At 45.7% G+C, this 26,564-nt stretch overlaps 1 protein-coding gene and 1 pseudogene across 2 annotated transcripts in view; one reads left to right on the forward strand and one right to left on the reverse strand.

The window, feature by feature from the left end:
* The window catches only part of ABCA4 (ATP binding cassette subfamily A member 4), a 144,415-nt gene extending 129,429 nt beyond the window's left edge, over positions 1 to 14,986 (forward strand). For both annotated transcript variants that reach the window (XM_025288233.3, XM_044944665.2), the window contains 10 exons: positions 1,704 to 1,824; positions 2,252 to 2,314; positions 3,948 to 4,054; positions 6,089 to 6,230; positions 7,808 to 7,942; positions 8,830 to 8,933; positions 9,021 to 9,113; positions 11,074 to 11,323; positions 12,589 to 12,675; positions 14,180 to 14,986. In XM_025288233.3, the coding sequence (XP_025144018.3) occupies positions 1,704 to 1,824; positions 2,252 to 2,314; positions 3,948 to 4,054; positions 6,089 to 6,230; positions 7,808 to 7,942; positions 8,830 to 8,933; positions 9,021 to 9,113; positions 11,074 to 11,323; positions 12,589 to 12,675; positions 14,180 to 14,215 (1,138 nt within the window). In that variant the 3' untranslated portion in view covers positions 14,216 to 14,986. The remainder of the gene's footprint in view (positions 1 to 1,703; positions 1,825 to 2,251; positions 2,315 to 3,947; positions 4,055 to 6,088; positions 6,231 to 7,807; positions 7,943 to 8,829; positions 8,934 to 9,020; positions 9,114 to 11,073; positions 11,324 to 12,588; positions 12,676 to 14,179) is intronic.
* A 3,563-nt stretch (positions 14,987 to 18,549) lies between these two features.
* On the reverse strand, positions 18,550 to 19,286 carry LOC102391081 (annotated as a pseudogene).
* Positions 19,287 to 26,564: the final 7,278 nt, after the last annotated feature.

The following is a 26,564-nucleotide window of genomic DNA, read 5'->3' on the forward strand; positions in this document are numbered from 1 at the left end:
CTAGGCAAGAGACAGGGGTAGCCTGGAAAGAAGCGAGGGTGTTAGGAGATGAAGTAAAAGAAGTTGATGGAGTAAATAGTAAGAAGTTTGTTAGACAAAACTTTGTAATGAACTGGATATGGCCAGGGACGGATGGAGGAGAGCATGTAGGTCAGGGTATTCAGGGTGTTCAGAGAAGAGGCTGTGTTGTTAAGGATGGTGAGATTCTGCTCCGCAGGGCAGGAGAACAAGAACACTGAGCCGCTGGAAATGCCTGCAGGAGCTGGGAGCTGGGAAAGCCTAACCTGGGCTGGGAGCTATGGGTAGGTGGGTAGAGGGAGGAGTCAGTCCAAGAGATAAATGGGTAAGATCCCACATGCCACACAACATGGCCAAAAAAAAAAAACAAAAAACTTTTAACGTGTGGGGAGAAAATTTAGGTATCTACTTAAAGCTTTTCAAAATTATGTTGAGTGTACATATTCAAAAGGGTTTGAGTATTACTAAATTAATTACTGGAGAGTAATTGTGCTGCAAGGGAACCATCCAGTGCAAGGAGGCAGGGCTCTGAGCTGCAGGACCTGACCTGACAGAAGTGCCTGCCCCTCTGCGAACCTATCTCCTCAAATGGACAATAAGGAGATTGGATATAATTCTGCTACTCTCTGTTTCTTGAGTCACTAACTGGGTGGGCCAGGACATTTGGAATGTAATTTCTCTACCAATGTTGTTGTTTTTCAGTCACTAATTCACGTCCGACTCTTTGTTGACCCCATGGACTGTAGCACGCCAGGCTTTCCTGTCCTTCACCATCTCCCAGAGCTTGCTCAAACTCACGTCCGTTGAGTCAGTGATGCCATCCAACTATCTCATTCTCTGTTGCCCCCTTCTCCTCCTGCCCTCAGCCTTTCCCAGCATCACTGGTCTTTTCCAGTGAGTCAGCTCTTCTCATTAGGTGGCCAAAGTATTGAAGCTTCAGCTTCAGGATCAGTCCTTCCCATGAATATTCAGGGTTGATTTCCTTTAGGATTGACTGATTTGATCTCAGTGCTGTCCAAGGGACTCTACCAATAATAACACCATTAATTGCAATAATAAAACCCTCTACAATTTTTTGAATGAAAAAAAAAAGGAGAAAGATTAATGGGAGGATGAGTGCGAAGGGTAGGTGGGGCCTGACTGCAGGTCTCTGGGATTTCAGCTGAGGAGTTAGGGTTTTAACCTACAGCTGATGGAAAACTATAGTTTGGGACAGGAGATAACCTGATGGACTAAAAGAAGTAGGAGGCTTGGTTGCTAGTAACTATCCTTTGTTGAGTGCTTACCATAGATGAAGGGTTCTATCATGATAGCAGCTACCACGTTTTGAGTCTTGACTCTATGCCAGACCCTGTGCCAAGTTCTTCTTTACCACAATCCCATGAGATAGACGCTCTTACCACCCCTCCCTGTCTTATGGTTGAAGGAGGCGAGGTTCAGCAACATCCCCACAGTCACACACAGGGAGGCCAGGACCGGAAACCAGGGCAGACTCTGGTCTCGAGCGCTTGCCTTCTCTGCCTAATGCCCGACACCTTTCCTGTGCAGAGTCCTTTTGAGAGTCAAGCGTTAGGGGTGGAAGGCTGGGCTGGGGTCGAGGCCAGTGAATGAGCAGAGGGTAAGATGAAAGGACAGAGCTAAGGACACTGTGCACCAGCCCCCTCCATCCTCTTTTCTTCCTCTAGGACTACCGAGCCTGCAAAGGAGCCCATCACAGATGAAGATGATGATGTGGCTGAAGAAAGGCAGAGAATTATTAGTGGAGGAAATAAAACTGATATCTTAAGGCTAAATGAACTCACCAAGGTAAGGGAATAGATACAGGAATGTTAGTTTGGAGGTGCCAGTTGGACTAAGATGGCACGAAGCTATAATTTACCTTCTGAAGAATAGGCAATATGCTAATGCAAGCAATTCCTTTCCCCAGTGTTATGTGAGATTGTCATCTTTGTTATAACTAGTCTTCCAAGAACTTTCAATGCTCTTTCCCTAGCATTTATCCTGGGCACTGACACAGGGCCTCAGCAAGAGCCGCTGCAACTGAGCCCTGCTAATGAATCTTCCTGCACTCCATTTCTGCACAGAGGCTCAGCTTCAACACTCTCAGTGCTCATAGCACCTCTGTGCACATCCATGTCGATGTGTAACCTTCACCTAAGCCATCGTTTGCTCTCCTGCCCTTCCCCTGTTTAACCCTCTATTAGTCCTCAGTCCACTTTCTCTGATCTTGCAGGTTTATTCAGGCACCTCCAGCCCAGCAGTGGACAGGCTGTGTGTGGGAGTCCGCTCCGGAGAGGTGGGTACTCTGTGGGCCACATGTGAAAGAACCTCAGGAAACCAGCTCCCATGCATGTCTCTGGTCTCCTCTGAAACAGAGCTGATCAACAGACATAAAACACAAGCCATGTAGGTCATTCTAATTGTCTAGTAGCCATAGGGGAAAAAGCAGGTGAAATTAGTCTTAATCATTAATCTCATACTTCGACATGTAAGTCATATAAAATGTTTTTTATATTTTACATTATTTTTTGTTACTGTTCTGAATCTTCAAAATCTAGTGTGCATTTAAGCTCATAGTACATGTAGACGCATTTCAAATGCTCAGCAGTCACTGTCAAGGAGGGAAATTCTGCTTCCTACTACCCTTTTAGGTTCTGGAGCCAGGGCTCTGTCAACTGGACTGATAAAGATGGAGTAAGGAGAGAAAAACAAAGAGAAAGCTTGTTAGCATGTGCACTGCACATGCGCAGGAGAAATGACTACCCTGAAGGGATGGTAGGAACTTGGGCTCATGTAGCACCTTAGCCGGAGAAGGCAATGACACCCCACTCCAGTACTCTTGCCTGGAGAATCCCATGGACGGAGGAGCCTGGTAGGCTGCAGTCCATGGGGTCGCTAAGAGTAGGACACGACTGAGCGACTTCCCTTTCACTTTTCACTTTCATGCATTGGAGAAGGAAATGGCACCCCACTCCAGTATTCTTGCCTGGAGAATCCCAGGGACAGAGGAACCTGTTGGGCTGCCGTCTATGGGGTCGCACAGAGTCGGACACGACTGACGCAACTTAGCAGCAGCAGCAGCAGCAGCAGCACCTTAGCAGAGGAACAATACATTTTTAGGGAAGTTACAAGGCAAAGGAGATGGACTTACAGTTTCTAGCAGGGTGGGTTGCAGGCAAGTGTACAGGTAAACCGTTTGTGACCCCATGGACTGTAGCCTGTCAGGCTCCTCTGTCGATGGAATTTTCCAGAATACTGGAGTGGGTAGCCACTCCTTCTTCAAGGGATCTTCCCGACCCAGGGATCAAACCCACATCTCCTGTGTCTCCTGCATTGCAGTCAGTTTCTTTACCATCTGAGCCACCAGAGAAGCCCTGTATGTGTAAATAATGGCAGATAAAGGCTAGTTATTAAAGCTTGTGATATAGATTCCTCTAGTGTCGTCTCTCAGAGAAGGCAAAGGCACCCCACTCCAGTACTCTTGCCTGGAAAATCCCATGGATGGAGGAGCCTGGTAGGCTGCGGTCCATGGGGTCGCTAAGAGTCAGACACGACTGAAGGGACTCAGCAGCAGCAGCAGTGTCGTCTCCAGGCTAGTAAGAGTCTAAAGTTGTCTCCAGTGATTACATTAGTCCATCTTGATAGAGAGGAAAAGGGAACACCTTGTAAATTTATGTCCTGCTTTGAGGCAAATAAGGAGAGGGCAGACAGCTTGTCTTATATCTGCTTCTTCCCATTTGCCTTCAGCTTACAATCACCCTCATGCCAAATGACACATTCTGCTTCCATACGCCATAAATGGCTAATCACCTTTATACGGCAGCATGGGTCCAGCATGCCTCCCTTCACCACATACACTTGCCCTGGGGCCTGACACTCTGACCTTCTGGGGCTCCAGGGCGAGGCCAATTCTGTGTGTTCTCCCTCAGTGCTTTGGCCTCCTGGGCGTGAACGGAGCTGGCAAAACCACCACATTCAAGATGCTCACTGGGGACACCGCAGTGACCTCAGGCGATGCCACTGTCGCAGGCAAGAGGTGAGTGTCCGGCTATCCTGTCTCAGGGTGTCTCTCCCAGGTCCTGAGGCACGTCCTCGGCCCCACCCTGTATCTGAGGATGACTCTGAGAGCCTGAAGGATCTGTGTGGAGGTACAGACCTCCCAGCAAACATGGTCTGAAAAGTCTATCTGGAGAACTAAATTGAATTGTGATTGTTAAAAGATTCCTCCATTAGCATGAATTCTCAGAAAATTCTGGAAGCACCAAATCAGTGGTCATCCTTTGTGGGTCATAAGCCTCTGACCCTTTGATCATGTGATGAACACTGCTGCTGCTAAGTCACTTCAGTCGTGTCCGACTCTATGTGACCCCATAGACGGCAGCCCACCAGGCTCCCCCGTCCCTGGGATTCTTGTACTTATAAAAATTGCTTCCCATTACCTCTCTTCATATGTTCTTTACAAACAGTTTCAGGGAATTAGCTGAGCCCTGAAGCACAGTTATGACCCTACAGGAACCCCTAGGACCCAGATTAAGAACGTCTGTGATGAAGCACCCTTTCTCTGGGTTGAGTATCTACATGGCGCTTGTTCAGGAGTCCTCGGAAGCTTTAATCTGCATTGGCTATTTCTGTGCCAACACTTGGCTTTGCTGGCCAAGATTCTTTTATAAAGGGAGAACTGGCATGTGCCCTTGGATTCTGGGAGAGTGCCTGCTGCTCTCTGAAATAAGGAACATGGAAACAGACTGGTCTTGGACAGGACAGGACAGGACAGAAAACATGAGCTGGCATTGTCTGCCTCTTTACAAGCTGCTCCTGGAATAGCAGAGCTCACACATATTGTGCCCAGAGAAAATCTCTGTCCTGGTTTATGAGTGGAGTTAGGCACTGCTGACATCAAACCAACTTCTGCTTACCCGGGAAAGCCATCATCAACGTGGCCCAATGCTCCCTGGGTGAGGAGAGTCCTACGCATTCTTCACTGGCTCAGACAGGATGAATTTGGTTCCCCAGCCTTCCCAGCCTTGATGTTGGGTCTAGAGCAAAGGGAATGGCAGAGGTGGAGCCAGACCATGACTGGTTCCATCTCATCTTCAGATCTAGCTTGGCCTACAACCAAGCAAATGACTTCATGATGGGAAACAAAAGGGAAGAGGGCAGGGAGTGGAGAGCAAGGGGATGAAATAGGATTTACCATGAGACATCAAAATGAGACACAGGTAAAGTCAAGACAGAAGCTAGAAAGAAACTATAGGTTTAAGGCACAGGATTGGGGCTCTTAAGTGTAGGAGTTCCGGTGGATTTGGTGAAGTACCCTCCTTGCTTCCCTGGGCAATTTTAACTGGCCGTACCTAAGTGGTTCTGTCATAGTAGGGAAGTACATGGCCTCTCTCTGTCCCATACCACTGCATCCATCCTTCAATCTTAGACCCTAAGCTATGAGAGAAGGAGGAAGAAAATTGGACCAGTCTATGGTCAGTTTGTTTTTTCATCAAGGCAATATATTTTTTAGCAGAGGAGAATATATTGATTAGAGGGAGTTGATAGAACTCATTTCATCTCTTCATCTCTTCTGCCAGTCTCTTGCTCTGTGTGGTGATCTGATTGGTTCCTCTTTCATTGACAGTATCTCTGTCATTAAATACAAGACAGAAAGTTCACTTCCATTGGGAAGCATGCATCTTCTCTAGCTACTTCCCAAATATTTGAAATGGATCAAAAAACATTGCTCATTTTCTTAAGTTTGATCTTCCCTTTGTTTTTAAACTCACATATGAGGTGATCCAATCTAAAATCACAGCTGTCTTCAGGTAACAGGTATTCAATTTATCCTAGATAGGGGAATCTAGGAGAATCCAACTGGATTCAAAGCTCAGAACTCCTGGAGTTTATCAGTTTCTAACCAAAGAGCCCTTACTTTGATTCCTAAATGTTGTTCACATTTTTAAAGCAAAAATGGGAAAAGAGGAGAGGGAGCTTTAATATCGTTTTGGCTGAAACTCCTCCAGTCCCAGATCTCTGGTCACCCATTTTGTGAAGGAAACCTACTAATTGTTTTTTCTTCTTGCAGTATTTTGACCAATATTTCTGACGTCCATCAAAGTATGGGCTACTGTCCTCAGTTTGATGCAATCGATGACCTGCTTACTGGGCGAGAACATCTTTACCTTTATGCCCGGCTTCGAGGTGTACCAGCAGAGGAAATTGAGAGGGTAAATTAGCTTGGTTTATTGTGTCCACTTAATAGTTTGGTAAACCATGAACCTGCTTCATGAGAATGCATTTATTTAGATATGGGAAAACTAGAGCATGCTATCCATTAATTCATTCAACAAATGCTCAACTGAGTGTCTGCTGTGTGCCAAGTACTCTTCTGGAAAACAAGGGTATAGCAGTCAACAAACTAGATGAAAAAAAATTCCCACCGTCCTATCTAACAAAATGATATATGCATTTACCCTTTGATCCAGCCATCCCACTGCTGGGCATTTACCCTGAAGACACACATCCCACAGTACAAAAAGACATATTCAAAAATGTATATTCACTACACTTTAGTCATAAAATATCGGAAATAGCTAAATGTTCAGGCATATAGGAAATTGAATAATTTATGCCATAAATACATGCAACAAGGTCTTATGCAGCTATTTAAAAAAACCCAGGATTTCCCTGGTGGTCTTCCCTGGAAGCACAATTAAGACTCTGTGCTTCCACTGCAGGGGCATGGGTTTGATCCCTTGTTGGGGTACTAAGATCCCACATCCTGTGCCTGGTGTCACCAAAAAGAAAAATCAAAACCAAAAAAATAGCTCTGTGAATGATACTGACTTTTTTTCAAGGAGATACTGTTAAATGAAGAAAGCAAAGTGTAAAAGAGCACAGGTAGAATGCTACTTTTTCATGTAAGAAAGTAGGGCAAATAAGAAAGCATAAATATGTCTGCTTACCTTTACAAATAGAGATACAGGAAGGATAAACTGGAAAGCAACGAATGTGGTGATCAGCAAGAGGGAAATAGGGTGAAAGGGAAATGGGAGGGAATAATACTTCTGTCAGGATATTTTTTTGTATAGTTTAAACTTTTAGAATCACTAACATTCTACATATTCAAAAAATAAAACTAAATCAGTAAGAATGAGAAAGAGGTAAAAGTGAAAACAAAAAGAAATCCTAACACTGAAAGCAAATTAAAACCAATTAATCCAATTTTATTTCAAATGAATGTAATACTCATACGGAAGGGGAGGAAAAGAACTAATACAAATAACTGAAGACACAATATTTGATTGTATATCCTCAGTCCTGGGCAGGCAGAGTGGAGAGAACTACAAATAAGCTATGAGCTCTTCTTAGTCGATTTGTTTTTTATAGAGGCATGGGCAAAGCACTCCTGAAAAAATTTTACATGTTTTATAGGACTAAGTAAATGAATAAGTGGGTTTATGTCATTTGGGGCCAGAGTTCTTCCTCTTCCACTCCTAACCATAGTCCATCCAGGACACTGGGTAAGAGGCATTGTCCTGCTCTGGAAAGGCTGAAGACTATTTCTCAGGGAGTTGCATCCAATGGATGTGAAGCAGACCAAACCATACTGGGATCTAAGGATCTGAGGGTGGAAAGGAGACGCCTGGCCCTTGAAGGCCATGAGCTACTCCATACGTCATCACGTTTCGGCCTCACTGGGTCTGTCATCCTGGAGGAGTGAGATATAGGAGCCCAAGACTTTGAATTGGTGGGGTGTTTGCTTGTTTGTTTTTCCCAAATGGGATTTCTTTCTCCTCCCTAGGTGACAAACTGGAGTATTCAGAGCCTGGGCCTGTCTCTCTATGCAGACCGCCTGGCCGGCACCTACAGTGGAGGAAATAAGCGGAAACTCTCCACAGCCATTGCGCTCATAGGCTGCCCACCACTGGTGCTGCTGGTGAGGACCCTGGAGGCCACCTGAGGGCTCGCGAGAGCCGAGGGCTGCATCTCTGTGGCTGAGCCAGCAGATTTAGGAACTGCAGCGGTCTCTGATTGTCTGGGTTGTTCCTATACCGCTCATGTTGAGTCAATCAGTCCAATGTTTGGTTCACAGCTCTTGGGGGAAACCAGAGTCAAAACACATTATTACTTTGAGTTCCTGGGAAGCCTCTAGTAGGGCTTCAGGCTCACAGCAGGGAAATTCAGCCCTTCTGCAGAATGTCAGTGACTGGCCAAAACTTACTTCTTCCTGAGGAGGCCTGTGAAGGTGAAAGTCGCTCAGTCATGTCCAACTCTTTCTATGGACTGTAGCCTGCCAGGCTCTTCTGTCCATGGAATTCTCCAGGCAAGAATACTGGAGTGGGTTGCCTCTTTGAGGTCCTAATTGGACAGGAGCGCTGGCCTGGAGCAAAGGCTCATGTGGTTCTCGCCAAAGCTAGACCAGGCCCAAGGCCCTGTTCCCAGGCAGTCTGGGGTTCATGAGGGCATGGATCTTGAAGGGACCCTGAAAAGTCACCTGAGCTTTCTTCCAGCCTCCTTGCAAGCACATGTAGAGATTTTTATTTTCTTTTTTAAAAATAGTTCTATCATTGTTTTAATGAATTTTAACTCATTCATGGGCTACAGATCTAGAGGCGTGCTGATGTTTCTTCACGCTCCTGATTCACCCCCTGCCTTCCATGGCCTTGGCTCCCTTCCCCGGCTCTTGCCCACTGGGGAGTGACTTTGTGCACTGTCTGCCAGAGAGCAATGTTGATCAGAGAGAGGAAGGTGCAGCCAAGGAGGGTGCAGGAACTGGGGGAGGCTGGCTCCCAGCCTGGCCCTCTGCCCTCTGCCTCCCTGCAGGATGAGCCCACCACAGGCATGGACCCCCAGGCACGCCGCATGCTGTGGAACACCATCATGGGCATCATCAGAGAAGGGAGAGCCGTGGTCCTCACTTCCCACAGGCAAGAGATTCCCAGGGGCTGAGGTGGGGCAGGCGGGTGATGGAGTCCAGTCCTCTCAGCCCTCACCTGCTCTCTCCCTGCCCCCAGCATGGAAGAGTGCGAGGCCCTGTGTACCCGGCTGGCCATCATGGTGAAGGGTGCCTTTCAGTGTCTGGGCACCATCCAGCACCTCAAGTCCAAGTAAGGATATGGTGGGGGGTTGTCTTTGTTACCTTCGGGGGAGAAGTGGGGAGTCAACAAGGCCTTGTGCTCTTTTCTGACATGTGAGACGTCTTGCTGCTCCCCCATGCCATGGGCAGAGGTATCTGAGCCTGATTCTGCGGCAGCAGGTGGAGAAAACCGGTGTGCCGAATGTAGCTCTTCTTTATTGGGCTAACGGCCTGTGGCTGAAGGCTTGCTGAGGCTCCAGATGTCCCCATCTGTTCTGAAAGGGGCAAATGCAGAGCCCAGTTGGGATGAGAGAGGGTCATTACCACTGCCTCGTTATCACACCACTTATCCCAACAGTCCAGAACCCGTGACCTATTTAATGAGTCCACAACCAGCATAGGAGCAACCCAGAGACCAAACAGCCTGAACAGTCAGTTTCTTTCTGGCATGTCATATGCTTTTTTTTCTCTTTCTTTTTATTTTTTAAATTATGAAAGTATTATAACATATTTACAGGAGACTTGGAAAATACAGAATCATATGCTTTTGAGTTTGGGAAATGACCATGTATTATATGACAAACCAGCAATGCCAGTAATCTTTAGTAGGATTATCCTGTCCTGATAAATTGTAAACTGCTGTAAATAACGTGTTATTAATGACAGTTTGTGTGCCAAAGTGGACAATCACTTAAAATGAGATTTGGATAATAATGCCATACTCCCTTGCTTTCTGATATGTTTTATAAACTAGGAAGGGTGGACTTTAAATTATTACTTATTTATCAAACACATTTTGAGAGCCCAGAATAGAAAAAGTCACCATGGCAGTTGGTGAAAGGAGGAACACATAACCCACTGCATCTGTGCCAAGACACTTCGTCTCGATGTTCCAGGGGAGTGTCTTGCACAGCACACGTCAGGCTTCAAATGCATCATATGCAACAACAATTGAGGTGAAGGTCTAATAGGTTAGCTGCATCTGGGCACTAGACCCATAACGTCTTGAGTAACTACAGCTTGGACACTATACAGGGACTTCAGCATGTGAGGTCACCAGACCCATGTCAGCAGCTTCCAGTGTCCACCTGCTGGAGAACGTATGCTCCCTACCCCCTTTCCCTCTCAGTCCTCAGTTTCCTGTAGGAGAGCAGGTGAGCAGGAACATTCCTGTGTGAAGGATGGTCACTTTTCTGGGGGTGAAAGGTAAAGGCATTTTATTGTAAAGGGAAACAACCCTGGAACCTGGATGGAGCACTGAAATAAGTATACAATGAGGTAAGTGTGAAGGGATGCCATCTGGCCATGCACTCACTCTCTAGTGGACCATTTATCCACATGCGAGTGACCTGATGAGTGAAGAAGGGAGGCATCCATGGCCCTGGACCTGGCAGCTCCATTTGTTCTGGAAGCTTCCCCAGGGAAGCACTGCCTTCCCAAGCCTTTTCTCCCACCAGGCCAGTCTCTTAAAGGCCCAGACAGTCTTTCCACCTCTGAGGAAGCCCTGGGCAACCTGTGATCTCTGCACAGGGCTCAGACAACCTTTGACTTCAGCACATACATTAAAGGGAATGGAGCAGGGAACACCTGTGTCTCCAGAAGGTGGACACAGGAAGCTGTGACATAGACCTGGAGACCCACTTCACCACGTGAGGCATTAAGACCTCTAAAAACTAGTGTCAAACCACCTCTCCAGGAACTATCATGGCCCTTTCGGTCCTAGTTTTAAACACACACACAAGATCTATTTTGGTTTAGTTGCTAAGTTGTGTCTGACTCTTTTGCGACCCCATGGAGCCCACCAGGCTCTTCTGTCCATGAGATTTTCCAGGCAAGAATGCTGGAGTGGGTAGCTGCTTCCTTTTCTTCTCGAGATCTATAGTATGGGCCTTTAATCCCCAATATTTGTGATAAGTCTAGGCCTCATTTCAGGATTTCCTTAGATCCAGCTGCTAACAGGCCTGTTCCACACTGCCATGTGCATCCCCCAGGTTTGGAGATGGCTACATTGTCACGATGAAAATCAGATCCCCAAAGGACGACTTGCTTCCTGACCTGGGTCCTGTGGAGCAGTTCTTCCAGGGCAACTTCCCAGGCAGCGTCCAGAGGGAGAGGCACCACAACATGCTGCAGTTCCAGGTCTCCTCCTCCTCCCTGGCCAGGATCTTCCGGCTGCTCGTCTCCCACAAGGACAGCCTGCTCATCGAGGAGTACTCGGTCACGCAGACCACACTGGACCAGGCAAGGCTGGGGGTGCCCAGCTGGGCAAAGCCTGGGCTGCAGTGCCCAGCTCAGCTGGAATCTACACAAGGGCAAGGGAGGATGTGCCCAAGTGCCAAGTCCTTCTGTCCATTAGGGCAAACTTGGAAACTCAGAAATGGTTTTCTAAGAGTATTTCAGTCATCCACAGACTTCACTGACTTTTTTACAGCATTCTTCCTCACAACACTATGATGTTTTTTCTCCTTCCCAGTTTGTGGCGATGGCCCTTTTTTCCTTTCAAATCATCTCTACTGATGCTTAATTTAAATACAATAGAATACACCTATTTAAAGTGTACAATTCAGTGAGTTTTGATAAATGTATGTGCCATGTGTCAGGTTTTTTTAACGTGATCATTTTTTATTGTGGTAAAATATGTATATAAAATATATGTAATTATCATTTTAAGTGGCATTAAGTATATTCACATTGTTGTACAACCATCACCACCATCCATCTCTAGAAATTTTTCATCTTCCCAAACTGCAACTCTGTACTCATCAAGCAGTAACTCCCAAGAACTGCTCCCCTGGCCACTGTTTTACATTCTGTTGACTACTCCACATACCTCGAAGACGTGGAATCACACAGTATTTGTCCTTCTGCGTCTATCTTATTTCAGTTAACATAATGCCCTCAAGGTAAATCCATGTGGGAGCCTGTGTCAGAATATCCTCCCTTTTTAAGGTTGAATAATATTCAGTTGTGTGTACATACCATGTTTTGTTTATCCATTCATCCATATGGACGTTTGTTTCTGGGTTTCATTGGTTTTTATTTGTTCTTTTTAAAATAAATATCCTTAAAGATTACTCAGCGTAGCAGAAGAAACAGGCAAGTCTCTGCTTACTCTCTGAGGAGCTGGCTCCCAGCCCCTTCTTGCCAGCATAAGTAGATGGAGGCAGGGACAAGAGTTGGTCACACTGCACGTTGAATTGAGAATAGAAAACTGGAGCAATCAACTCCCGTCTTCCTGGTTTTGATTTTTTAGTTATTCCTGTAGAGGTTTAGGAGGCTACCACTAGCTGAGACTCTGCCTCGTTTACCCATAATCCCCTGCGGGCACGCCTTTGGCTTAGCTCACGAGTCTAAGAAGAAGCCCTGTGCCCTGGGCAGGACACAGGCTGCTCCAGCAGGGCTGTACATTAACTGTGGGAAACAACAGAGTGAGTGGGTGGGAGGGTAGGTAGAGGGTGCCCTTTTCTGGAACTATCTACCTACTCTTGCCCTTCTCTTGCCTCCAGGTATTTGTGAACTTTGCTAAACAGCAGAATGAAACTTACGACCTCCCTTTGCACCCTCGAGCTGCAGGAGCCAGCCGACAGGCCAAGGTACCCCTGCCACCCCTTCCCTGTCCACTGCTTGGGGCAGATCCTTGGCTTAGGGACCCAACTGACACACTGGGCCTGCAGAGGCCCCAGACATGCCTCCTGCAGACAGTCCCACCCATAGCAGCCCTCATCTCCTCTCTGCCACTCCTCACTTGTCTGGGCCGAAGGTAGCTGTGTACCTTCCTTTTATAATCAGGAAACTTGTGGATGGTATCGGAGAACATTTTTGAAAAGATCTTTCTCATATATTTTTGCTTATAGCAAAAAAAAAAAAATTGGATTTTGGAAATAAGCAGGGAAGATAGGAGAGAATATTAAAATATTTCAGTTGTTGGGATACTTGACATATACATCTGGTCTTATGTTTGAGTTTCAAAGTAAGCAAATTAACTGGCACTCATTTCACTGGTGGTCTCATTTGGCTAAATATTATTCTCTGTTTTATGAAGAGGTCTCTTTGCTCTTTATAAAAATTTCAAGATGATGAAGGAAGTAACAGTAAAAGGTATGTATCCTGGCCTGTCATAACTCTTGGGATACGTGCCTCCACATTCCTGCCCTGACACAGCACCCACGTAAGGAACACATTCATCCCAGTTCCCCAGAAAGAGATCAAAAGAGAGCTGGAGAAAGTCCTGGAGGAGGCGACCTAAGCCTGGGGTGTTAAAGGATCAAATTAATTCAGCCATCCTCTCCTGACTTACCTGGAGAGTAAATCAAATAAAATCAAAGTATTTTTTTCAATAAGCCTAATTTCCCATAAAGTTCTCATTCCTCCCGGTTTCCTGATTGTGAGAAAAACCAGGTGCAGGTAATGATTGAAACATTCCTTTCCAAGGCACTATTTGTGATGCATTTTCCCCATTTCTCTTGACCAGCAGAGACCTAATGGCTACTTGGCAAGGCTGACTTTGCCCAGAAATACCTACGTAAAGGCATCTGTCCAGGGAAAATTAGTTCTGCTGAGATTTTCCAGCCATTCTTTCTGATTTATAAATCTTATATTTGCTGTTTACACCAGCAGAAAATTATTCTTTGAAAGTAGTTGCAGTTACAAATTCCTTTTGTAACTCAAAATGAATAATTTGGTTTCAAAAGTTTTTCCTAAAACTGTCAGTGGTCTCCTCACCCCCAGCTGGCATGTGCCCTCTTAAAGGGGTAATACCAGGTCATCTCTGGACCTGACAAGGGGCATTCATGATCTGCCATCTGCAGCAGTTAACTCCAAACTTTCCCTCTTACTAGATGTGATCGTTTTCTATTTTGTCTGTCACATTTTAGCATACGGATACTAGAAAACCTACTGCAGCATATTTATTAAATCAGCATTTTTCCATAATAAATGTGTGGTTCAAAACCTAACCCTGACTCTGTGACATACAACCTTTATAAAGCTTTGCAAAAACTCTCCTGCAGAGCATTGTACATAAGTAAATGTCATGAAACAAATAGTAATTATGTTTTTGTTTACATTATCCCATTTTAAAACAATTTTCTTCTACAGGAAGTGGACAAAGGGAATTCTGCACCTCAAGGATGACCTTAATTATGATTTCTTGGCTTTTAAGACAGTAAGGACATGATAACTTCCTTGGGCTAAAAAAACAAACCAAAAGGCACTATAAGAAATGTTACAGAGGGTGTGGCTAATGTACATGTCAACATGTACGTGCATGGTAGGGCATGAATCTTTAAAACATCTGGATCGTAGAGTCAGAACCTGCAGAATCATCGGCTCCAAACATTACAGACAAGGAAATAAACATAACCTGTAAACTTGGATGATCTGATAGACTTCAGTGCCCTCAGCTAAGCTTCCTTCAGAGCTTGACCGACGACTATTTAACTTAAAGTCTAAAAGCCATCGAACCAGAACACGGAGATGAAGACAGTCCATCTGATCTGCTTCTACACTGCTCAGGTTTTCTGCTGCAGCTCAAAAAGAACTGTAGGCAGCTGAAAAGGCAGGAGCCTTTGCCATATGGTCATTCACACCAGCCAGCATAAGCAATCCCTTGGCAGCAGAAATGAACACAGAGGAGGCACACAGTAGACTCCAAATGGAGGCTTTTTCAGAAGGAAACAGGAACTGACTCGCTCACCTGGAACACCTGATGGGGAAACTTACCCAACCAAGGAGTACAAAACGCGTTTCATCCAGACCACAGAAGGAGAAGCCTTGGTCCGACTTCCTCCTGGCCATGGCCTCCATACTGCTCTCATTTCAAGTGGATCTGCTTTTTGTGTGTGTGTATGTGTGTGTGTGTTATTTTTCAAGAGAAAATAAAGTGCAAACATACTTTCAACAAACTATCCCAATTCACTCCTCTCCCTGCGTGCACCATCTGGTGTAGTTTTGGACATTCCCTATACCCATAATGCTTGCCATCATTGCATGAGCTTATGTGAGGGTAATTGCCCCAGGAGTGCCAGTCACAGCAAGCTTCTGTAATGAGCTGGTCTCGATGTTGCATGTCAAGGCTGCTTCACAGGGTTTGAGACAACACCCAGCTGGCAATGCATGTAGACATTATCCACTGTCAGCTGGGTATTATTTGCATCTAGGATTAGTTCCCTGCTGCTGCTGCTGCTGCTAAGTCACTTTAATCGTGTCCAACTCTGTGCGACCCCATAGATGGCAGCCCACCAGGCTTCCCCGTCCCTGGGATTCTCCAGGCAAGAACACTGGAGTGGGTTGCCATTTCCTTCTCCAATGCATGAAAGTGAAAAGTGAAAGAGAAGTTGCACAGTCGTGTCCGACTCTTCGCAACTCCATGGACTGCAGCCTACCAGGCTCCTCCGTCCATGGGATTTTCTAGGCAAAAGTACTGGAGTGGGGTGCCATTGGAAACTAAATCCCGCAAGCCACAAAGTACCACAAAAAATAAATAAATAAAAATTTTGAAATACTAGTCATGAAACATAAGCAGGGAAACTTCGAGAGGGAGGAGGCATGCACATACTTAGCCTGAGTTTGAGGAAAATTCAAGTTGGAAACTAGACCCAAATCTCCTGAGAACATGTTTAATTTATTGAAAACTTTCCCAATCTGGTTTAATAAGAGAGATTTACAAAGAAGAGGAGGAGAAAATGGAGTCAGTTTAGAAAACAAGACCACTTGGGAGGTGTTCCAGGAGTATGACTTGCTGCCATATTTTCTAATTTCCTGTTCTTCTTTGGGGAACTCAAGATTTTAGAACAGCTGAGATTAAGAGGATCTCTTTCAGTCTAAGAGCTCATAGAGAGCTTGATTTGTTCCTGCGCTCTAGATCTCCTAGAGAAAGAAGAGGAAAGCGGGGCAGAAAACAAGTCAGCAGAGCTCTGGGCTTGGGAGAAAGGGTCTCTGTGGCAGCCTAAGTATTTGCACAGGACCAGTGAGGAGGAAGTTAGCACCAGCAGCCTGAGGGGCTTGTGGAGAAAGGGGAAAGGTTTTCCCCTAGAAGGACAGCAGTATCACCTTCCTAAAACAGGCCGCAGAAGCTCTCAGCCCTCTGGACCCAGGCTATGTGGGGCTTGGTTTCCTCAGTGTGGTACTTCAATGCCTCAGCAGGTCCTCTGAGATGAACATGACTCCTGGGGTCCACAGGGCGTAACTGCTGCCACATTTGTCCAAGGTGTTTGTCAAGTTCAAGAAAGCAGAGGCACTAGAAGTTTCAGATTCAGAGACTTAAAGGCTTGTAGAGCTAAGAAAAAAAAAAAGGCTCAGTTTTCAAAAACGAAATCTTTATGTAATTGTTTGATTTACACTGTTTTGACAGAAAAGGAAACCAAGTCCCAGAAGGATTCAACTACTCGGCCGGCCATCCAGGCTTCCCTTCAGGCCTCGCTCTGGTCCTCCTCTTGTTACTTCACTCGCATGTCTGAAGACACATGCCCATCAGACCCAGAATTCCCTGCCCAGCTGGTGTAAAGTCTGCCTCTAGGGCCCGATGGGCCTCTTTCCTGGGTCATCGATGGTCCTTGATCTCTCAGGCTCAAGTCTGCTCATGGCTGAGGGCTCTTGGGAAAGCAGGAAAGCGATGAAAAGAGGGGTAAGCCATGGGGCAGCTGGCTCTGCATCACCACCGTCCAACACAGGACTCCAAGGAATCCAAGAAGTTGATAGTTGAGCCTACCTCACCAAGGAGGGCATTATTTAGCAGTTTCTTTGCTTAGTTTATTACTTTAAGAATTGAGACATACACGATATGGGAATCCCTCAAAGCTACTCTCTTCAGAGCCTTTCCCAAAGCTCACCATGACACATAGTCAGCTTTTCAAGCAGCTGTCTGATATCAAGGCTCAGGCATGTGTGTCTCATCAGTCAAGCTTTGGCCAAACCAGTCATCCTCTTGGTTCAGTACCTTAGTAACTTTCCTAAGGGACCACAGCACCTTGTAGCCAAATCCCTTAGTCCTGGGTTGTGGTGAGTTTCAGGAAGGACACGTCATCTACAAAGCACTGCACACACAGCACCTAGTTGACAGGATCCCTGGCACACAGCTCTGCAATTGTGCTATTCTCATTTTCCGCCAGAACTTGGCAATCTCTTTGGTCTTGAATGATACTGACTGCTGAGTCCATCCTCTTATGCCAGCTAGAGAAGGAAAAGATAAGAGAGGAGGGGAGAAGAGGGCAGGAGCATCCAGTGCTCCACATCCTGGGTCTAAAGCAGGGCACAAGATACAGCCAATGTCTCTGTGGTATTAATATTCTCATGTGTTATTGTTCAGTTGATAAGCAATGTCCAACTCTTTGGGACCCTATGGTCTGCAGCACGCCAGGCACTTCTGTCCCCCCTTATCTCCTGGAGTTTGCTCAGACTCATGTCCATTGAGTCAGTGATGGTATTTAACCATCTCATCCTCTGCCGCCCCCTTCTCCTTTTGCCTTCAGTCTTTCACAGCATCACAGTCTCTCCAATGAACCAGCTCTTCACATCAGGTGACCAAAGTATTGAAGCTTCAGCTTCAGCATCAGTCTTTCCAATGAATACTCAGGGTTAATTTCCTTTAGAATTGACTGGTTTGATTTCCTTGCAGTCCAAGGGACTCTCAAGAGTCATCTCCAGCACCAGTTTGAAATCATCAATTCTTCAGCACTCAGCCTTCTTTATGGTCCAACTCTCACATCCTCACATTCTCATGTGGGGGTCATCAACCTTTCTGAAGGGGCCAGAGAGTACAATGGACTAAATGAATTGTTTCCAATTCATGCAATGGATGCTATATAGCAGTGGAAATGAATTAATTAAAAATATGTATTTCAAAATAGATAAATCTCAAAACTTAATGATTAGCAAAATAGGCAACAGCAGCAGGATATAAATAGCAAGACCTTCTCTGGCTACTCAATCTAAATTTTCAACTGTCCCATCCCCATCCTGACATCATACGCACTTCTATGCTTTTTCTTAAATCCTTGGAAGTTATATTATCAAACATACTGTATGTTTTTACTTTCTCTTCTTGTTTATTGTTTCTCTGCTCCCCTAAATACAAACTCCACGAGGGCAGAAATTTTTGTTTAGTTTCTTATTTTTTCTGGTTGTTGTTAACCAAACCATTTTTAATTTTTAAATTCTTGGCATTACAGAACTAAACTGAAATGTAACATTCTGCTCTTACATTTCTTATCAACAAACATAACTATACTTCATGAGCCAAAAAGCCCAAAACAAAACTAAAAACAGAAAAGCTTGTGAAACTAAATACGAATCCCAGCATTAACAGCTGAACAGAGAATGTGATTTTTAAATTTTTAGCAAATGATACAAAGTTGTATAGAAACTGAACACTTAGAAATAATTTAAAACCTGAAAATCACTGACCAGAAATCACACAATTTGATTATGTGGACACAAGATTAAAAGCTTATGAGTGAATCTACATTGTTCTAGCTACAGCACCTGCCCTTCTCAGAGGAAAGCCTGGCATTGATTAGATTCTGCGCCACACTAACACTGGCCACAGAATCAGTGATAGCAATCTGCCTTCCAGGACAGCCTTCCATTGGGTCAGCAGTTTTGATCTGGGCCCTGGATATCTGGCAGATCTCATTAATGTTGGTGCCTTGGCCCCTGACTAAGTAACCAATTAAGCTATTTAGAATGGTGCGTTCGTGGGTGGTTTGACTAAAGGCATCCAAACTTGCCCAATAGCCTTTTATCTCTGGAAAGCTGGAGTCAATTCTGGTAAATCCAGTCTCACCACGAATCACAGCAAAGTGATGCCATCTGGTTCAACTTAGCCATATAGAGTGGAGAAATGGTGTGTTGCCCTTGAATTGAGTAGGCATGCAGTCGTGGTTCCTCTGGGTCATGGGTGGTGTAGGGGTAGCTTGCAGCATCACTGCACCCACCTTGGCAGCCCTCACAGATGACAGAGAGATATCCGGCATGGGCTGGTACAAATGGTCATGACTCTTCATTTGGGGACCCAGAGAGCATCTCTAGCATGCCCAGGCAGAGCTGCTTGGCATGCTCAGTGATAGAGCACAGCATGCTAGCGATGATGATGGCCCACTCAGTGAAGCTGCCCAGCATATTTCCCATCCCCAGTGTTAAAAACAGTGCCTGGCCATAGGAGTCACTCAGTAAGTATCAATATTTGTTGAATTAATGACTAAATAGTGTACCCTGACATTTTTATAAAATCTAAAACACGTGAAAGCACTAAAGATTATTTATAGATACATGTGTGTGCAGTGAAAAATATTATGCTTGAGGATTATGAACACCAAATTCAGGTGTGACTGCTTCTAGGTGTGAGGGAGGGAATGACATTCAGGGTGAGATGCAAGGAAGGTCTAACTGTATGTGTAATATTCAAATTTCTTAAAAATACCTGAAGCAAGCATTGTCGTATGTCAAGAGTTGATAAAACCAAGTGGTGGATACATAGGTATTTTTAAGATTACTCTCTCCACTTTTTGTAGGCTTGAAATAGTTCATTTAAAAACTATCCTATCCATGGGACTTCCCTGTTGGTCCAGTGGTAAAGAATCTGCCTTGCAGTGCAAGGGACGCAGATTTGATCTCTGATCGGGGAGCTAAGATCCTACAAGCTGTGGAGCAACTAAGCCTGCGTGCCACAACTGCTGAGCCTGTGCACCACTAGAGAGTCCACGTACCACATTTAGAAAGATCCTGGATGGTGTAACGAAGATCTTGTGTGCTGCAATTAAGACTCCAGGCAGCCAAATAAATAAAAACAAATTAAAACTATCCTATCCAGGGCTAATATCTTATACTGCCACCCACTACCCCTAAGAATACCACCTCTATCAGAGGCCACCCTTTGCTCCCAGGAATATTCACAGCAGTGTGTTGAGGGCTCTTCTGAATGTCAGCCACTGCACTTCTCCCACCCCTGCTGTTGGGTCAGAGGTTGCCAGATACTGAATCTCACTCGCCTTTGCATCCCATCCCTCCTATGACTTCCACGACTGTCTTACTATAAAATGGATTTTTGGTTAATATTGAACTAGGTAGGATGAAAATGCTAATTTGGGAAATGGCAGGCAGGATCAGTTACATAATTTTGGAGGCCCAGTGCAAAATGAAAGCTTATTAGAAAATTATTTAGAATTTCAAGATGGCAGTTGTGCTCAGATGCTCAGTATTGTCCAACGCTTTGCAACTCCCAGCAAAAACAGTGGAGGGGGGTACTATTGCCTCCTCCATGGCATCTTCCCCACCCAGGGATTGAGCTACATGTCTTACATCTTCTGCACTGGCAGGTGGATTCTTTACCACTAGTGCCACCGTGAGCAGAGCCTTAAATCAAGCACAAGTGCACGGGCCTCACACTCATGAATGTGGCCCTGAAGGCTTTGAACACAGAACTCCTTAAGTAGCAGAATGACTTAAAAGAATAGGCTATGGAGAGGCTCCTAACTATGTACTACATCCACTCATTTCTTCCACAATAAGAGAGCAGTGACTTGGAGCCAAATTGCCCAGGCAGAGTCAGCACTTCTCCAGCCTTGTGGTAAGTGTGGCCTGGTCACTAAGCTCTCTTCAGCAGAATGGAATGGAAGTGGCAGGCATGACAGCGGAGTAGAAGTGCCCTTCCATGCGCTCTCCCCAGCTCTGCTGACTGGAACCTGATTTTTGTGGTAACCATGGAGACAAGTTCAAGGATTCAGGATGGCAGAGCCACAGATAGAAGGCCCCAAGTGTGTGTGTAGAGCAGAACTGCCCAGCAGCGCAGCCCACTCCCCTACACCATTAGGTGGCCCAAACTAGTCTGCATCTTCATTACATTACAGCAGCCTAGCTCGATTGACTTAAGTGGTGTGATAGAAATACTATTTTTGACTCACCCAACAACCAAAAATAGACTCCTCCAGACAAATCCAATGCTATAACAACCCCCTAGGGACTGTAAACTGGCAGCACTAGGCCCTGGGCCAGCCCCAAAGAAACAGCCTGGCTTAGAGGGGAAATAATACATACATTCCCTCCAAAAACTCAAGCAGCTGCTTAGATTTAAAGTTCCTTAACAGAGAAAGCCTGTAAACCCCAGCATGGAAAAATAGATATCCTCACAAGTGCCGGAAACCCTCCTGGCAAGTCTGGGATGCGCTGCCATGAGCTCCACTCCTTGCTGATCATTCACAACCATTTCTCTAGAGACACAGTAGGCAAGACTGCTGGCCCTGCAATCGAGCTTGGCAGTGTCAGATGGACCAGGGGAAGAGACTGTTTTTCAAGCAAGATTGAAACTCCATAGTCATGTAGTTCCCAACAAGGCTATAAACTGTTCCCAAAGCACATAATGACCCAAATCCAACCGGCTACTCATCAGATAACATCCAGAGGTCAAGGATCAGGTGTTATACAACACAACACATGGCCCAGAGCATGCACGCGCACGCGTGCACACACACACACACACACACACACATCTTTTTTGGCAACAGACCTTGGCTTTCATAAACACATTCTACTTGAATTTGCTCAGGAGTTTTTTTTGTGTTTTTTTTTTTTTTAATAGCTACAAGTAATGAATGCCCATGATATTCCTGTTTTGATGAAAAATGAGTCAGCTATCTGATGATGCTCAAGCAGAGGGTATCTGACCCTGGACTTGCAAAACAGAAATTTGTAACTTGCCAAAGGATACAGCTATGCCATTGAGAAGATATTTTCAATAATTAGTATTTTCAACAATATTTAGCATATCCCCCAAGAAACTTGTGGACCCTTCATGAGAGATTTCATTCAAAATTTAAAGAAGGCCAGAGGGAGACTCAATGTCAGAGATTGGATCAGACTCAAGTCTTAATGATCCCAGTCCTGTCTGCAGCCTGCACTCATACCTCCTACTCTTTTAAATTAAAAAAGCACCAGAGAAACAGACCAGTCTCAAGAAAAGGCAAAAAATTGCATGTATATACTTGTCACACCCTCTTCTCAAAAACATGGTACATTTACAATAACCAGCAAAGAGCACTGCAGTGCTGAAAAGATGAGGAGAAACAAACTCTGGGCTTGAAACAGCAGGGTTGGCTAGAGATAAGATTGAAATGATGATGAAACTGTGTGTAGTGGGACTGGGGTAAGGGAGGCCATACCCACCTGGAGACAGGTACATGCCCAAGCTCATGCACACAGCCACGCAGGGAGAACCAGGGCCTGGGACAGAGGCTGGAGGACACAGAAACAATTTGCCTCTCTGATGCTCTCCAACAGCATGGTTCCATGGGATATCCCATGAACAAACACTGTTCATTCAACCTTTTGAGGAGATGAAAAGAATGGCAGATATAGGCCAAACTGGAAATAAGACAAAAGAACTTAAGAAAGCTAAAGAAGCCATTCAGAATAAAACTCCAGTGCTGACACTCCCTGGAGCTCTGGGAAGAGACTCAGTTAATCCAAGGAGGCCAAACATGAGCTTCCCATCAGGCCAAGGTTGAAAAACAAAGTGTGCAGAGATAAAACAGGCAGCAGTGTTCAGGGACCCGTAACTGTAAAGAGGAGCACAGTTTTCAGAGTGTGCCTAAAACTTCAAACATGCAGACCTGGAGGCTCACCACTTCACGAAATGACTTCATTTTGGAGAACACTGATGAAAATGTCACTATTTAAGGTTAGCCAGAGCAGGAAAAGGGATGGTGGCCTTTTCTAAAACCACTGAAGCTGTGGTCAGTGCCAGAGCCAGAGAGAACAAAAAAGTTTCCTTTCCCCTCACAGCCTGGGCCCCCACTCCCACGAATGCCAGGCATTTGCTTTTTCAACCTGGAATCTGAGAATTTTAAGATCTTCAAACTGATGGAATTGGGGGCTACCAGGACCTTAAGAGTTGTAGATTCTTAGACATCCTGCTGCTTCTAAGTCACGTCAGTCGTGTCCAACTCTGCGTGACCCCATAGACGGCAGCCCACCAGGCTCCCGTCCCTGGGACTCTCCAGGGAAGAACACCAGAGTGGGTTGCCATTTCCTTCTCCAATGCGTGAAAGTGAAAAGTGAAAGTGAAGTCGCTCAGTTGTGTCCGACTCTTCTCGACCCCATGGACTGTAGCCCATCAGGCTCCTCCGTCCATGGGATTTCCCAGGCAAGAGTACTGGAGTGGGGTGCCATTGCCTTCTCCCTTAGACATCCTAGAACCATGAAATTCCAGAATCTCAGGGTCAGAATTACTGTGTCCAGGGAAGAGACAGCTTCCACCACTTCCTAGTTGTGTGACTTTGGGCAAGATGCTTAACATCTCTGTGCCTGCATTTCTTCATCTACAAAGCAGAGTAATAATTGTATGTACTCCCTTCTCTGCTCTCGGCCACACGAAGATACAGTAAGTCAGCAGCATACAACCCGGAAGAGGATCCTCACGAGAACACTCCCGTGCTGACACCCTGATCACAGACCGTCCAGACTCCAGAACCGTGAGAAAGAAACAGCTTTATTTTTAAAGGAAGGAGGGAAGGAGGCTGGTAAGAATTTTATCAGGACTACCTGACCATCCTGTCCAGATGCCCACCTTCCCCAAGGTGTCATGTTCCCATGAACCCATGTCTAGGACCCACAGCTACCTTCAGTTGACCTTCTTAAAGCAGGGCCTTCACTATAAAACCTCATCCCGGAGACCACCACGCTGTTCCAAGGGCTCCTGGAGAGCAGTGCCGGCCTGCCTTTTCCAGACTCTTCACATTCTTGGCCCACTTTTCATCCAGCTCCTAACTCTTGATAATGATGGTGTTCGTGGCTCTATAAACTGCTGCCTTCAGGATTTGGTACTTAATCTTGGAAGCCACGACCCTCGGTATGCCTGCTAGTGCTGACCCAGACCTCTGACTCCTTTCTCCTTGGAGGTCCTGACTCCTATCTTAGTTTCAGCCCTGGGTTCCTCAGCTCCCAGCAGCTGCCCACCTATTCAACACCCTCATCATCTAACTCTGGCCCCCTGAATGGGATTTTGCACAGATGGGACGTAACCAAATTGTGATTGTACCCCCATCTGAAATTTGTTGTATATATAATGCCTAACAATTTATAGTAAAGTGTACATAATTAATCTCATAGCTCGGGTTTATTACTTAATTTATTATTCCCATTCCTGTCTTTTTAAAAAATATTTATTTGGCTGCACGATGTCTTAGTTGCAGCACGCAGGATCTGGGGGTCTTCATTGTGGTAAGAATGATCTTTAGTTGCAGTTGCAGCATATCGGATCTAGTTCCCTGAGCAGGAATCGAACCAAGGACCTCTGCGTTGGAAGCATGGAGTCTTAGCCACTGGACCACCAGGGAAGTCCCTCCATTGTTGTCTTTAAGAGACCAGAATTTAAAAACAACTACTACCACCAATATTTGGGTTTTGTTAAGAAGATGTGCTCAACTCAAGTAGACCCAAACCTGTGGTGCCTCTAACTTGAAATTTTGATTTATTCTCAACTGTTTCTGAGCCTCTACTAAGGGCCAGGGAACTTAGCACACTGGGGAACCAGGACAAGACACAGTCCCAACTTGTGGAGCTCAGAGTCCAGTGGGAAGAAAGACAAATCCCAGAGGTTAGGAGTCATTGTGGACGCTGCTAAGAGGCGCCTAGAGGAGGCAGCAGCAGAGCGAACTGTTAAGAATAAAAGAGTAACAGGGGGAAGGGGAGGTAGTGGAGGGAGAGTGTTTTAAGCAATGGGAGCATTCGGTAGAGGGAGACCCTAATTCTGTGCACCAGTTTGTCTAGACGTGGCGGGGTGGGGTGGATAAGTGCTTCCAGGAGGGATGAGAAGATAGAGGCAGGCATACCCACATTCTGGTGGGCTTTTTCTTCCTGGCTAAGCGGTTTGGACTTTATCCTATAATGTACCTTGATTCTTGGTGTACATAAGAGTCAGTGAGGGAACCCCGTTTTTAACTATGGCTCCTGAACCCTGCACATAGAACGCTGGATTCAACAGGTCAGGCAGTGGACCCAGGAATCTGCATTTTGTTAACCTCTCCCTCTGCTGAGTAAATCTGATGCAGACTATGCTTGGGCAGTACTTTTCTGAATACAGTTACAGGAGACGGGGAGTCATAGAGGGGTGGCATGATCAAATCTGTTTCAGAAAAGTCGCTCTGGCAGAAAGTATGCATACGTGCTCACTCAGCAAGAGCCCCTAATCCTTTGATAATCCCCTAGTAACCTGTTGCCCAGGGCCTGGAGCGCTCAGAGTTGGCTCTGAAAGAGATAGTCTCCTAAGAATGGAGTCCACTGGGAAAGTTATGCCTGAGTGCTCCTGGCCTGTTGTTCTGAACGTTTTGTAGCTCCAAACCCAGGGCAACAAGAGGTACTGGTTGTGAAAGCAGGAAAGCCTTGGGGCTCCAGGTCCACTGATGAACTTCTGAATGCTGGAGGACACAGACTCTTAAAGGGGCGGACTGCTGGAGCAGACCCATGTCTAGTCTTGTTGGTGCTACAGAAGCTCCTGACAGGACAGAACCTGTGCTCATTTGGTTATTAAAGACCCAGGGGGATTTGGGTGCAAGCCACATCAGCATTTTCCCCTGGAATGCCAATAATGTCACCTCAGAGAGCTGAACCCATCCTGATTAGCATAGCCTAGTTTCTTGCAGCCAATGGCAATAAATACACCGATAAATATTTTGTGATGGCTGCAACAATGACATTCCAACCAAAAGCCACACTCATTTCCTGGAACTGCTGAATCAGTCAAGCAGCCGTTCTGCAAAAACTGCCTTCTTATAATCTGGTGATTCTGACCATGGTAAAACGTTCAGGCGGGCTGATGCTGGCTGACAGCATGGGAGGCTGGGTGATGTTCACTCCAACTCACCACCCACACCCACACCTAGATCCCAGCCCAGTGAGCCTTTAGTCCCAAACCTGTCCACCTTCCCGTGCCTCTTCCAGAGCAAAAGTCACATCTCTTCCAAAGTTGGACTGTGCTGTGATCTGTAACATTTTGTTTCATATTCTACCATCTCAAAGGGCAAGAACCGTGTCTTGGGCGTCTTCTGGCTCCCTGTGCCAAGCAGCTACTCCAACGAGCAGGTCTGAAATGACCAAGAGACCTCCATGTGGTTGGGCTGGCCCCACTCTTAGCCCCAGCCAAAGTCCTCCCAGCTCAGCTCTGCCACTGCCCAGGCACCAGACTCTAGCCTGGGACATATGTTTCCTGAATACTCCTCGAATAATGCTGTTGGCTTATGCTTACAGGATTGCCCCTTTGCCAGCTGAATCCTGACTAGTATTTTCTGTAATGGAGCCTCACTGACCACCTGGCAGGACCCCACTGGGGATCTAGAGGAGAAAAATAGTCTTGTTCAGGTACTTTAAATAGCCATTAGAAGGTGATTCCATTTGGATCAGGGGGACTACCTCAAATATTTTGGCTTTTCTGTGTTAACTTGCCAGTCAGATTCTAGTCTACAAACATTTATTTATCTTAAATTTATTTATTTAT

The sequence above is a fragment of the Bubalus bubalis genome, chromosome 6 (genome assembly GCF_019923935.1).
Source record: "Bubalus bubalis isolate 160015118507 breed Murrah chromosome 6, NDDB_SH_1, whole genome shotgun sequence".
Lineage (NCBI taxonomy): Eukaryota > Metazoa > Chordata > Mammalia > Artiodactyla > Bovidae > Bubalus > Bubalus bubalis.